The 15,186-nt window shown below is 38.4% G+C and overlaps 1 protein-coding gene across 1 annotated transcript in view; it reads right to left on the bottom strand.

Annotated features, from left to right (window-relative positions):
• The window catches only part of TSPAN32 (tetraspanin 32), a 1,820,558-nt gene that overhangs the window by 1,264,960 nt on the left and 540,412 nt on the right, over window positions 1-15,186 (bottom strand). The window contains exon 4 of the mRNA XM_044082752.1: window positions 8,594-8,668. Within this exon, the coding sequence (XP_043938687.1) occupies window positions 8,594-8,668 (75 nt within the window). The remainder of the gene's footprint in view (window positions 1-8,593; window positions 8,669-15,186) is intronic.

Here is a 15,186-nt window from a genome sequence, read left to right as displayed (position 1 = left end):
TGATCCTCTCCATAGCTTTGCAGACTAGACTTGTTAAGCTTATGGGGCGGTAATTACCAGGGTCCGTGAGGTGCCGCCTTTGTGGAGTGGGACCACAGTTGCTGCACGCCACTCCTTGGGCACGTATCCTGTGGTAAGGCTGAGATTAAACAGCTGCCTTATGTGCGGGTTAATTCCTCATTTAGCTCGTGTAGCACACAGCCGGGGACACCATCTGGTCCCATTGATGCTGTGTTTTTAGCTTTAGAGAGAGCAGCTTTCACCTGCGCATTTGAGATGTCCGGGAGGCTACACTCGGCTGGGATAGTTATCTCTCCTTTAGTGGGGGAGAGGGTGGTGAAGTTTGCACTGAACCTGTCTGCCAGTATGTTGGCAATGTCTGTGGGTTCAGTGATTTTTGTATCATTTTGGACTAATTCTGAGCATATCTGGGAGTTTCCACCCAGGTTCCTAACATAGCTGAAAAAGGCCTTATGATTGTCCTTTGAATCCATGGCAATTTTTCTCTCAAAATTGGCCTTAGTTGATTTTATGAGTGCTCGTATTTCTTTTACTAATAATGATCAGGCGTGACTTCCCTTTTATGGATTTTGTTCTATCATGTAATAGCTTTCTCCTCTTATTGTAAAGTTTGTTAATGGCTGGGGTCCACCAGACTGGACGTTTGCCCTTTGTGGAAAGAGTCTTGGTTTTATTTGGGATTGCCTGATCCATGCAGGCCTGGAGGTGTTCATAGAAGGCATTTGTAAGGGCTTCCGCAGCTTGGGTTGTGGTTTCCTCTGGCTCAGGGGCCTTGAAGGATACTACACCAGTCTTGAGTAGTGTGAAGTTTGCTTTAGAGAAGTTCTTCACTATGGTCTTTTTTGTTTGGGGTGGGGGCGGGATGTGGATTTCCAGTGAGATTAGTTTATGATCAGATCTCACCAATGAGGGATATACTTCCGGTGTGGAGCATTTTGTCCCCATGTTTGTGACAATGAGATCTAGTATATTTTCTCCTCTCGTGGGAACAGTGACTAGCTGTTCCATGGCATTTGAATTTATGAACTCCAGGAACCGTTGGGCTAGAAAGTTAGGGCTTGAGTAATGTTCCCAGTCTATATTCGTGTAGTTGAAGTCACCCAATATGATGGTGTTTGGAGATACATTTATACCCTCCAGTGTCTTCAGGAAGGCTGTGTGGGGTTCCTGAGTTTGAGAGGGTGGCCTGTAGCATGCTACAATTTGTAGAGCAGTTTTGCCTATGGTTAGTTGCACCTGGATGGTTTCGAGCTTATGCGTTGCCACCAACCTGGAGGTGTGGGTATCCTTTATGAATATGGATACACCCCTCCTTTTGTGGTGTGGTCGGGTTTTGGGGCGGAACGCATGATATGAGGTAAAACCTAATAGTGCCGGGGTGCTCTCAGGAGCCTTGAACCAGGTTTCAGTTACAGCACAGACATCGATGTTCTCCATACTGAGAAGGGCCTCGAGTGCATGCATTTTGAGATTTAGACTTCTGGCATTGAGCAGCATTACCCTCAGTTTCTTCCCATTTTTGTTTTCTAGGGTGGTAGGGTTAGAATTTGAGCCTTGCCCATAAAGGCACTATGGGGTGGTAAGAGCCTTAGCCAATATCCGGAATCCCAGGGTGACAGGTGCAAGCCGTCCCTTGCGAAGCAGCGTGGCTTGTCAAGCATGTCATCCCAGGCAGACAGACACTGGATCCCCTTTGAATGACACCGGACATTAAGCCAATTGTTAAAGCTGATCATCTTGTCTCTATATTGTGGCATCATTCTTGGTGAAGGAAGGATACTGCTCAGGGTTAGGGTCATACCTGCCTGGGCTACATAATCAGAGAGCTCCTCTATGTCTCTTTTCATGTAGTCCAGGGAGGTGCGTCTCAGGTCGTTCACACCAGCATGGACAATGACTGTGTCATATTTGTACTTGCCGTGGAGTGACCCGAGTGCTTGTGTTATGTGGCGGATTCTAGCGTCCGATAGGCAGCTTACTGTGACCCTCTCCTTGTTCAGCCTGGTGAGTGGGACGTCAGTGTGTCTGACTATGGAGTCACCTATGACAAGTATGTTTGGTGTTGTATTTGGCCTTAAGGGCTGTGACTGCTTTGCACACTGCTTTTGTGGTTTATGTGTTGCTTGTGGGGTGTCTTGAGGTAGCAGTTGTTTGGGTGTCTGCTTTGGAGGCCTCTGCTGTTTAGGTAAATTTTACTCAGAGCCTCCGAGTATGTCTTTGTGTGTTTATGTGTTTGATTCAGTGGAGTGGTAGCATTATGTGAGGCTGGTTTTGTGGTGTGTGTAGTTGCCTTCTCCTCCTGTCTGGTCTTGCCAGTCCTGAGTTGAGAGAGCTCAGCCTCCAGTTTGGCTAAATAGCTGCATCTCTCAAGTATTTGTGTTATGTGGGAGGAAGAGAGGGTTGTCTGTGTACATGAGGCAGTTATAACATTGCCTCAAGATTCCCAGATTCACCAGCTGGACCGGAGAGGAGATTGACAACTGACCTTTGGACATGCTAGAATAATATTGGGAAATCCTTAATTGAAAACAAGGGCCAGTGGGGAGTGAGGGTGTAGTGCTTTTAATTTTTAGTGCTGACTTATATAATTGCTTTAGTGAGCAAGTGCCAGGTAACTTGAGTGCAATGTGTTACAAGTAACTAAATGCAAAAACGACAAACAGTAACTTTCTTTCAAGTGAAACAAGGAAATAAGTACAGTAAGCAATGCAGATATCACTAGTGATCCACAGAAGCGCTGAGAAGTTGCGTATTAGGTGGAATTAGCTTCCAGGGAAATAACAAGCAAACAAACAACAAGCATATAAACAAAGCTAGATTCAGCAGGCCTGGATCTAGTCTATGCTAGAGCAAACAAGGTGAACCAATTTCAGTAAGATACAGTTCAAATATTCAGGCACTATAAACCTTTAACCAGAAATTCCCAGCTCAGAAGGGCAGAGTCCAGCCTCTTCTCCCACAAGAGTGCAGACCACCATCTTACAAAGATATAATTTAAAAAACATAGGTGTGAAGTTTTCAGTAATCTGCATGCTTTGTGACAATACTAGGCAGCATTTTAACATTCAGCCACTTTAACAAACACTATGTTTGAGGATCACAACAGCAGCAACAGTTCAAAGTATTTTCAAACATGCCAGGATAGGATTCCATTGTGTTGCTGAAACTTCTTCTCATGATAAATTCATGCTAGCTAAGTGTTAGATAAAAGAATTGTGCAGATATTGCAAATTATCCAAAAAGACATTACTAAATAATTACATTATACTATGTGGCCTGCATTGACACAGTTTTATTTCCATTTTTTGGAAGAAATGCTGTCTTAGCCACATTTAAAAATAATGAATCACACAATACAAGACTAGTGAATCAACTAGGTGTGTTAGAAGAGAAATAACATTTCCTCAAGGCCAGTGATAAATATGCCAATGATAGAACTAAAGATCCATGCAAGCGCTTGCATTAAATATTCACATAGCTCAATTGAAAATGCAGTGTTAATGAGTTGTGTCCAGATAACATTTATGTCTCATTCAGAAACCTAATGACTTATTTTGTCCTGTGTTTCTGAGGATGCAACTCATCAGAGCAATAACATTTTATAAGTGTTTTTCTCCCTTTCCTCAAAGTTGTGCAACTTGAAGATTCTTTATACAAATAAAGGGGCTGTGGGGGGGGGGGTAAATAAAGCCTCTACTACACATGTAACAAAACTTTATATAACTAGAAAAACAATTTCTAAAAACCCAATGTTTTGGTCATTTGTGACTAACTTCAAATGTGATGACGCATCAGGAAACCAGCTTATTCAGTTTCATCTTCAGTGTATAGTGCATACCGACACCATGAGACAACTGACTGAACATTGAGGAAAAAGTAGACTGACTGGAAACATCAAAATGTCAATAAATCAGTTATGGACTGATCACTTTATCTAATCACAATGTCAATGAAATTTACTGGTGTGCATTTTTTCTCAAAAGTCAAAAATCAAATGTCAAAAATGTCAATGCTGGCAACACCAACTTTCCATGTGAGCTGTGCATGCATGCAGGCAAGAAGTTCTGCTAATTAATACTTAAACTTTTGGATGTACCAAAAGTTTCAGCATTAAAGGTAGGTGACTGTGGTGTTTATGGGTTATGGTTAGAGCACTAGGTAAGAGAGAAATTTAGGGTTGTGTGTGTGTTGTGTAGTGGTACTGTTACTAAAAGGGTTTTTCGTAATGTAGTGTGTAGAAGCTGGGGTTAGGGGCAATGGCAGAATTAGGTTTATCACACAAGTAAGGTGGCATGGGTGGGGGGGGGGGGGTGATAATTCTATCCCTACACAAAACAGTACAGTACAAAATACCTTTCCCTAATAATATTATTGAAAGTATTTCTGAAGGTACTCTTTTTTTTTTTTTTTTTTCTTTTTTAAATGCTTAGAAAAGGAAAGGTCACATTTACATTTTTGGATCATTGCAAGTTCACAGTTGTTTTGTTTTCAATATCCATTAATGTTGATATCTATTTTTGATGTTGTGTAGTTAAGTGTTTATAAACATCACATTTTATAAAGGGCATACTGCCCAAGTTGTTTTCAAGTTCTATTTCTGATTCTTTATTTTAAGACTGGAAATTATTTTGAAGGTTATACTATAATATTTTAGTTTATAATTGTGTATGTATGCATGTATGCGTTTTCTGCTAAATATGTTTTAATGCATTCAGAAGATGTTAGAATATGATTTGATATGCACCAAAACTGTCTTGAAAATGTAGTGTTAACCATGTCCTGGCTTATATATCTGAATGATGTAATAGCCCAACATTTTATTTGCATTTCAGTCGTTATGTATCCTACTTTTCATATTTTCAAAAAATAAGAGTGGAATTCTTAATTGCCATACGTTTGGCATAGGTGCTGATGAATAATATGCCACTGTTTCATCTTCTTGCAAATAAAGTCATCTCCATAGTCTTATTGGTTTATTCAGTCCAATCTATTATTAGTGTCATTTCCCATAACACACTGGGCCATAGAGAACTACCTTATACTTTTTCAGTTGCCTGTAGACTGGAAATAAAGATTGAATTAATATTTTCACTGAATCTCTTCACTTTTCTCCATTCCCATTTCATGACACTTTATTCTTCTAGTATTAATATTTACATTCACAAATCACTGCTAAAATTTAATGTATGCACTTCTTACATTCATTGCATTACTGCATTATAAAAATACATTATAAAATGTATCAGTCAAATCTCTTACTTAAAATTACATGATTAAAGAAGCTTACAAATAATGCTAAAAATAGACTTGAGCATCAATTTCTGAGAGAAATATTAACATAGTGTGCCTTGCCAAATTCCTAAGAATACAGTCTGCTTAATTTTACAGATGAAAATGTCCATATTAAAAAATTATCTTAAATGAGAGAAATTACAGATTCCCAGGATAGGGGTAAAATAAGCCCTCTGTTTAGCTGTATACATAGGATTAGAGAAAAAGGAATTCCAGGTCTGATGGGTTATATAATAGACATTTTCAACTTAGCAGCAATCTGTGCCAATTTATGATTTAAAACAACATAAGGAAGAAAGGACATTACACAAATTTATAGTAATTCGTTGGAGATGATGGCATTAACAATTATGTTCCTTTAAGGTTAGAATATAGTTATGGACACATTGCACTCTGCATAAGTTAATACCTTATGTCAATGGATAGTTTATCGAGCACTGTTTGAAAGGTATATCATACCCATTTCCTTTAAAATATCCATTGTTGTTAAAAACTCCTATATTATCCAATTCTTTCTCTCCAAACCATTTGTTAGATAAATAAATACACTTGAAGGTTTATTACTACTAAGGTTGCTAGAAATTAAATAAGCTTTTTCATAATATATTAAGTAATATATTAGATTCTCATGAAAATTGATAAGAATATAACTTGATATAGGGTGGCCATGGTGGTGTAGCAGTTACCGTTGTTGTTTCACAGCAAGAGGTTCGCTGGTTTGATTCTCAGCTGGGGTGCCTTCTGTGTGGATTCTGCATGTCCTCCCTGTGGTCACATGGGTTTCCTCTGGGTGCTGAGGTTTCCTCTCCTATTCCAATGACATGCAGTAGGTGGATTGGACACTCTAAATTGGCGTAGGTGAAAGTGCATGTGTGTGTGTGTGTGTGTGTGTGTGTGTGTGCATGTGTGTGTGTGTGTGTGTGTGCGCTTGTGGTATGGCTAGCCACCTGGCAATGTAAACCTTGGCTCAAGATGATTGTCACTACTGAAGTGACAACATGACCCCATGTGCAAAATGGGAAAAGGGGTTGAGGATGGATGGATGGATAGAATACATCTTGGTAGCCTTAGATGTTTTTCATATGGTTTACTATCAAATTGTCGATCCCGTTTTGTGTGACGCGCATTGCCCGAACGCGGAACTGCGAACGTCACAACACCGACGCCCAGATGTGCGAACGGCAAAACCTCGCCCCCATCCGACCCATGGTAGCATGGGTGTGGAGGTGTTGCGTGGCCGGTAATGTCGATCATCAGAGTTTCACGGTTTCGGTTCGCTATCGAAATGGTTTCGGTGTTTCGGTTCGCGCAAACGCGTCGATGGGGTCGCCGTTCGCACGGAGTGCATTCGCACATTTAATAGTAAACCTTTTCATATTTACCTAGCCATGATAATCCGGAAGGAGAACAGTTTACTTCTTTAAATGTTTGCTACTAGTGAAATTATGTAGCCTAAGAGACTCCTGTAGTTTGAAAGTGTATTTTTTCTTTATCTTATTTTCCTATTAAACTATCTGTTCCTCTCTTACTTAATAGATTAACTCATCTTTTACAAAAAGTAATTATCACATCCCACTCACAGTGATACCAAAACTGTATCCATTTACTGCTGCAGCCTACTTCCTAGTGTCATCAGTTAAAGTTAACAATATCTACTCTCTTATAAAGTATTCTAAATCAAGAACATTTCTCTAGGTGGACTGTGAGGAATCATTAACACCCGATACTTAGTTTCTTATGATATATCCAATTTATCAGTTTCAGCTGTCTATCTGTACTGTTCTTATGATCAGCATTCATATGGGTGTGTTTTGCCAAAGCTGATTTCACTGGATACTAATCCCTTAAGCACAAATTACAAAAACATTTCCTTATGAGCTTGCGACCCCAGAGTTGACAGTTATGCAGTTCAGGTCTCCAAATGTACTTGGTTCTTGGAGGAGGTGGCTTTGTACCCCATGTTGATCATTTTTTTCTTTTCTCATAAAGTTTTACTTTGACCAAATTTGTTTGAAGAAATATTCCGTGGAATTGGTTTTGGAGAAGTGCATTATGTCCATCGTTACAGTCCATGCCCGAGTAATTTTTGCGTTATCTCTCTGCCCCGTTTCCCAAATACTTGATTCTTTCTCTGGCATACTAACATGCATTACAATATAAAAAAACAAAGCTGATGCTTCCAAACATAATTAACGGCAGTCTCAAACTGCAAAACTAGCTGTAGATCCTAAATCTTTGTTAATGGAGAGACTATTGCCATGTGTCTTGAGCAAGTGAGTCCTTGTTAGGGATACTGAAATGCAACTTTACTGATAAAAATAGGCAATGTATTAATTTTGTTGTGATTCAGGTGAATGAAGGCATAACTAGATGTATGTATTCTTTGAGAGAGATGTTATCTTATGGGGTCTAATGGCCATATGACTGTCAATGCCAGCGTTTCTTTTTTGCTGTAAGAAAACATCATCGCAAACATAAGTCTAAGGCCATTGACTAATAAATGCTACAGAAACCTCAGATTACACAGTCTACAATGCAGCCTGAAATTTATTTCTCATGGCAGACATTTGTGAAACTAACTGTATGGGGGACTTCATAAAGGCTAACATGAGGTCCACACGATGTGTACACCATGAGGTAACTTTTCTGTAGTCAACAGCAGCCCTATCACAGTGCTTTTATTGTCCATTCACTCGGAAAGGTTACACACTTTGTGGTAACCTTTATGAATCCCACCTGTAGAGTAGAACAAGGCTACTAGAGAATGAGAAAGTGTATATAAGCATATCAAACAATATAACCTATCCCATAATGTTTTCACTTTCCTGACCAAAATGTGAGTATATATTTTCTACCGCCTTTCAGTATAGTTTTCTAGCATGAGTGTTATATTTCTACAGCAGCTTTAATATTTCTTTCCAAGTAAATCATTTTTCATATAGTAAGAATTTTGAACATTCACTAACATGCATATGAACACATTTAATTAACAGAGAAAGCAAGTTAATGGCTGATTGTCATAAGTCCTGAAACTGTAAATTAATCTTCCTCCTTTGTTTTCTTAGCCTTATAAGACGTATTAGAATAAGCAGTCTGTCATAATCTATGCCTTTTTAAGCTGACCACTAATGATTCAAAACCTTTATTTATTGTCTATAATTGTATAAGCCAAGACAGCTGAAAATGAATGCAGTGCAATAAAGCAGTATTATATGAACTGAAACACCACAGCTGTGAATTAATAACAGACAGTATCATTTTTTTTCCTTATTTCACTCACCTGCTCATCATGGGAGTACCTCCAGTATCCAACCTGAATCATGCCACAGAAAAGCACCGCAAAGCATACAAATCCCTAAAATATACAAGACAATAGCTGAACAATATATTTTCTTTCTTTTGATCCAAAATTAGTTACTACATAGCAGCATAATTTCTATATATCATTTTGATATTTTTTATATGATGGTCTATCTTTTTTCTGTACATCGATTAATGAGATTCAGTGTTTTTTTCATAAAATGCACTCAGCTGAATGTCAGTGGTATGTTTAAACATCATTTCTGATTTCTTGACTGAAACAGTCTATTGGGCCAACACTCATGCAAGATTCAATCAAACTTGTAGCCGCAAATTAGAAAATATCCCATTGTACAGTGTAGGCAATGTTAACATAGATACGGATAAAATATATAGGAGCATCTTATGAGCTACAGTTGTTCTTGCTCAAGGAAAGGATAAATCCCCGCCCACAGTAGCAAAAAAAAAAAGTGATCAATTAAGTTCCAAAGTGTAGCAGAAGTGTCTATTACATTTGTTTACCAGTAACTGGCCAACACTCTTGAGTAAATGAATTCAGTATTCAGGGCTAATATGAAGCCCTGCTGCTACATGTACTTTAAGAATGGGGGAAGGGACACTGTGCTTTAATGTCCCTTCAACTATAGCCTTAGAGATGGGCCAGGAGCCCAAACTTGAACAGCTGTAATATTGGCAGTATATTGCTGATACCTTCTCCCTGAACATCCTGCAATTGTTTTAGTAATGCTGTGCAATAAATACCAAACAAAAAAGTTCACTTTAGCAAAAATCATTTTGAGAATTTCAATTAAATTTGAGATTATAAAGACAGAACTACGACTTTAAGCACACAGCTGGTCAACCTGCTCTACCTTCCTCCCAGCAAACAGATAAAATCCAATTACTTTGTTAAAATACCATGCTAGTATTTACATTCTGGTTTATCTAAATACTTTTGCATCACAACTGTTAGTACAGATATAAGCAGAGCTATTTTTGCTTTGAACTTATGCTGAAGTTTCTGCTTTTTTTTTCTGATATTCATAGTTTATTGTTATTGTCTTGCCCTTACTAATTAGCTCCCTTCTACAAGTGTGACCTGTCGTATGCAGCTGAAAAGAAGATGGAATGATTTAACTGCACATACCTCTCGTATCCTAGCTGAATAAGTACGTAAACAGTGGCAGTGCATGTTAGTATCATATGTCAGAATGCTCACTTCTGTGGGAAAACTTCTTCCTGAAATAAGTGGCCTACAACACACAATTGTACAGCATCGGGTAGAACTGTCTGCTCTGTTGTCTTATGCACAGATACAGAGTCCTACATGCTTATTTACAGAATGTCTAGCCTTTTAATTCTTTCCACATCCCTATGACCATCCATGTCCCACAAGTAAAGATAGATAAAAACACGCTTGTAATATGCAATAGACACTCTATTGTTATTAACCATTGTTAGTAGCTGTTTTATCACCAATGTATCTCCATTTTCTGTAATATTATGACTTACTAGAGTAAACCTAAGGCAGATTTTTTTCTCTCTAAACTCATCATCTGTTTACTCAGAATTTTACTTTCTATATACTATTCATGAAAATGCTGTTACTGTAAATTTAGGCAATGTTATAATTATGTAATTTCTTGCTATTTGTAAATGTACGATACAAGTATGTTATATTCTTATTTTTTTTATTTTTTTTTTAATTTCTTGCATGTCAAACTCTTGTTAAAGTCTTGCGTTTTTTATTTTTTTCTGGATCTTTTCTCCTCAGGTCTCCACTGAAAATGGGCCTTTGGCTCAGCTGAACTAACTCGGTTAACAAATGACAAATACATAAAATTGCAACACCGAGCAAACTTCCTTAGGCAGCAGAGATGTAAACTCTGTTCTAACCTGTGTTTTTGTAAGGCAGTATATTTTTATTTTAAATACATTTTAAAGGCAGAAGAAACCTGTTCAGCAGATACCAGTGTGATAACTCACAGCTTCTGGCTTCTTTCCACTGAAAATGCCCATAATGATAACCTCCAGATGCTGTGAGAGTTGCTGCCCACTTAATTCCTCTCCCACCCCCAATTTCTCGGCTACCCCACACCATTACATTTATAAGACCTGTTCTGCACTCAGAACTCCACCTACCTCCCACCCGTATTAAAGGCATACACACAACTGTAGAAATATATATATATATATACATATCTATATCTATATATACACATACAAGACATACCCCAGTCACAATGATACACACAAAACTCCTAAACTATCAGTCTGTAACTAAGCGCTCTAAGTTCTTTCCTCTCTTATATTTACTAACTGACCCCATGCCCTCCCTCCAGTGATCACAACTTACTCAATCTTCCAGACTCAGCTATCAGATGCTGCACCTACTATACAACTTACCCCACTGTTTTAGCTCCTTACTCACTTACCTCTCTCTCTTTCTACAAACTACACCCATCATACATTTCTCCCTGCAGCACATCTAATCACTTCATCTACCAGAGTCCCATTTCCCCTGTATCAGAATCCACAGTCCCATTTTCCCTGTATCAGAATCCACAGTCCCATTCCCCGTATCACAATCCACAGTCCCATTCCCCGTATCACAATCCACAGTCCCATTCCCCGTATCAAAATCCACAGTCCCATTCCCCATATCATAATCCACAGTCCCATTCCCCGTATCAAAATCCAGTCCCATTTCCCCGTATCAAAATCCACAGTCCCATTCCCCCGTATCAAAATCCACAGTCCCATTCCCCCGTATCAAAATCCACAGTACCATTTCCCCGTATCACAATCCACAGTCCCATTCCCCGTATCACAATCCACAGTCCCATTCCCCGTATCACAATCCACAGTCCCATTCCCCGTATCAAAATCCACAGTCCCATTCCCCCATATCAAAATCCACAGTCCCATTTCCCCGTATCACAATCCACAGTCCCATTTCCCCGTATCACAATCCACAGTCCCATTTTCCTTCACAAAAAAATACTGTCAGTCTCCCTGAACTTATTTTCCTCTCCAACGATGCTTCCATACAAAATGATAGACACACATACTCTTAGCAGAAGAAATCTGGACAAAGCCTAAAATAATGGTGGACAAAAGGCCAAAACATAGGGACAGATTTTAAATATCACCCCTATAAACTTAAACAGATGCTAGAATAATGGTGTTTGCGTTTGCATGTATTTTTCTTAATTTTATTTTATTTATTTTTACATTTGTTTACCAGGATAGTTCACTGGATGCAGGTCTATTTTCATAGGAGTACTGGGGAGAAAAGCACCACATACATGATAATATGAAATAACATTGTACAAAGATTGACAAATTCAAACTTCACATACCAATATAGTCCAAGTAGGAAAATAAAGACATAATAAAATAATTTAATACACATAGCAGACACATTTAGTCAGACAGAGATATGAAAACGCCATAATCTTTGTTGTGGCTACAGTTCTGAAACTGTTAATGAATATGGATTGATGGTTGTAACTGTTAATAAATACAGATTGTTGTTTGAAGGATATGAAGTCTGAAACTCAAATATATATATCATCATGTAGTGACTTCAATCTTCGGTGATTTGCCAGAAAACCACAAATTTTATAAGGGACAGACCAAAAACATGAGGCAAAAATCTGTACATTCTGGGAAAATCTGCACAGTTAACAGCTATGTTGACACACAAAACACTGACCTCCCTTGTACAACATTACTTTCATACGTCACTATACTGCTCCACCTCGTACCATATCCACCTTCCCTCTGTTTATTTTCTAATAACCCCCAACAATATTACTGCCAACATTCTATGCATATCTCAATAAACCTCTGTAATAGCTCCTGTATGGGTGTCTTTAAATGCCCAGTTCTTGTAGCCACACTCATCTGTGCCAAAACTCACCCAGTACCAGAATGAAACCAACTAATATTTCCCTGTGCCCTGTCTCCAAAAAAATAAAACTCTATTGTGATATTCACCCTAAATTTAGGCCCAGTATGAATATACCTGGTCATTCTCCACCATTTCACCTATATACTCAGTGTAGCATTGTCGCCTCACAGTAAGACGCTGTCCGGTTCGATTCTCAGCTAGAGACTAGAGCGTCTTCTGCATGGAGACATGCGTGAATGGGCGTACCTTCGTTGAAGTTGTGCATCAGGGCTGGTAACTCAGTATGTAAAAATCAGCTACCAATCATTAGCGGACCGGAGTTCTGCTGTGGCGACCCCTAACCGGGAAAAAGCCGAAAGACACAACAACTCAGTGAACACTAAAGCTCTATCATCTCCACATCAGAATCATCCGTAACAAAACAATTTACCTTCATGTATGGTTCAACACCCATGCTCCTATCATCCTAGCCATCTCTGAAACTTGGCTGAAATCAGGCATCAAATATGAGAAAATCACCCAACTAGGTTATAGCATATACAGACTCGACAGAAATGCAAAAAAAAAGTGGTGCTATAATTTTAATATATTCTGACATCCTCTAACTCCATCATACTCTATCCAAATACCCCCCCCCCCACTTCAAGAATGCCAAGATACTCATCTTTCTCTTCAGACTAAATGACAGGAAGAGCTTGTGTATCATAGCTCTACATGTCTCATCTGGTGATAAAAATAAATACAAAATTTCCTCTCCTGGACTACATAAAATATTTATCATGAAACCATAATCCTGGCTGACAAACATAGTTGGTTCACCGTCACTGTCACTAAACTTATATGGATACTCACAACTCATTTATTCATCAATGAGATTCAACAAGTCAAATGTCAACACGTTTCTGTTTTTTAACAAACAGATCTGATCTTCAGGCGCCTACCAGATCGATTTAGCAATCATCTACCAACCTTTTCCCTTAGACACACAACTATTCAATCCAAGAAATATCATTTAAATGAAATATGAAATTTAACAAACTTTAACTGCTCTTATCTCTATAAACTTCAGTACTGTCAAAACCATTCTCCTAGATGATGCAGGCCATCTAATTAATGTTACTTTCCTCAATGTTCATCAACCCCATAAAATCAATCTGTACCATACCTAGCCTTAGCAATTGCCTGGCCCAATTTGGAACATTTTGGTAGGGCCACTCATCTAATTCCCACCCCCACCTACCCCTTCCTTGATTTGCTGGCTATTCAACTTAAGACCATTTTAGATTAGGTAACTGGAATGAATGCTATTATTGTTTATTAAAATAAAACAATATGTTTATTTATTACTGTATATTCTGTCATACAACATGTTAACACAGAAGTAAACTAATGGAGTCCTAGATAACTCCTGATCAAACATCTCCTGTAGGTCTGCTCACTCTGGTACACTGTAAGGGTCTTAACTGATGGGTCATTGAGGTCCTGTGTCAACATGGTGCATAACCAAATGGGTGCACCTTGGCTTAGCAATAAACATATCCTCAAACTCTGTAGCACTGCCTGAACTTGGGCATGTGATAGCTACAAACTTCCCCCTTGTTCTTTTTAAATGTTATTCCATTTTATTTCTTCTGTCGTTTCTGTCCTATTCCTTTCCTACTTTATCCTCATTTGATTCAGGATTTATTTTACTTCACATCTCATGCGCAGCAATCATACATACTGCATATTGTATCTTTTTTCTCTATAGAAACATAAAATATGATGTATTTCATTCATTTTACTGATTGAATTCCTGTATCACATCTATTTATAGTTGTCTTCATTTATGCTCCACACTATCTTGACTTGTACTTCTTCTGTTCATGCTTGCTCTTACATTACAACTGTTGCACTATTACTTAAAGTTTGTTTCTTTGGTTGTTTTCTGCTGTTCTAATACTTTCAGCAAATTGAATCATTTTTCTGTCTCCCACCACTCAGCACATACATCTCATCTCAGGGATTATTTTGATCCTATCTATGACTACAACAAGCATTTCTTTGCTAAACTGCTGAACTGGTAACATTCTGTCACAAGTCTTAGTAATCAGAAGTTACCTCACAGCATAGTATCTGCATTTCTTTATATGTACCATTTGTTGTCATGCTGCCTGACACTGACTGTATCACAATTATTTCTTGTAACTTGATTCATTAACAACTGTTCATAAACCACATAATAGCAAGAGAAGCAAAAGTAAACAATACCTCTCTATCAGTGTAAAAAATAAGTCTGGTCTTGTCTTCGGATACAGTAACTAGACTGGTATCCAAAACCAGATGGTTATTCTAAGCAGATTTGGGTTGAAACCCTGCTGAGCCCTCAGCAACAGCAAATGACTAACATGGAAGTACAAGCAGCTAACACTGTAACCCTACAAGAGTCATGAAGCTATTATTAATGTTAATGGGAACTGAATTACCAGTAGGACTGTAGTGTCTCTAAGACTTGTAAAGCACAAAAACTTTGTCAAAGCCTACTGTTGGACCCATGAGGGAGCATGGCCCTAGTGAGCCAAATTGGTCTAATTGGCCTAAGGTCAGGTCTGGTAACACAGACATTAACCATTTACTGTTGCTTAACTTCCAAGTCAGTGGTAACCATAACACTTTAT

This window comes from Protopterus annectens, chromosome 9.part0, assembly GCF_019279795.1.
Source record: "Protopterus annectens isolate FY-2018-M chromosome 9.part0, PAN1.0, whole genome shotgun sequence".
In the NCBI taxonomy this organism is placed as follows: Eukaryota; Metazoa; Chordata; order Ceratodontiformes; family Protopteridae; genus Protopterus; species Protopterus annectens.
This window is presented reverse-complemented; position numbering and strand designations above follow the sequence as displayed.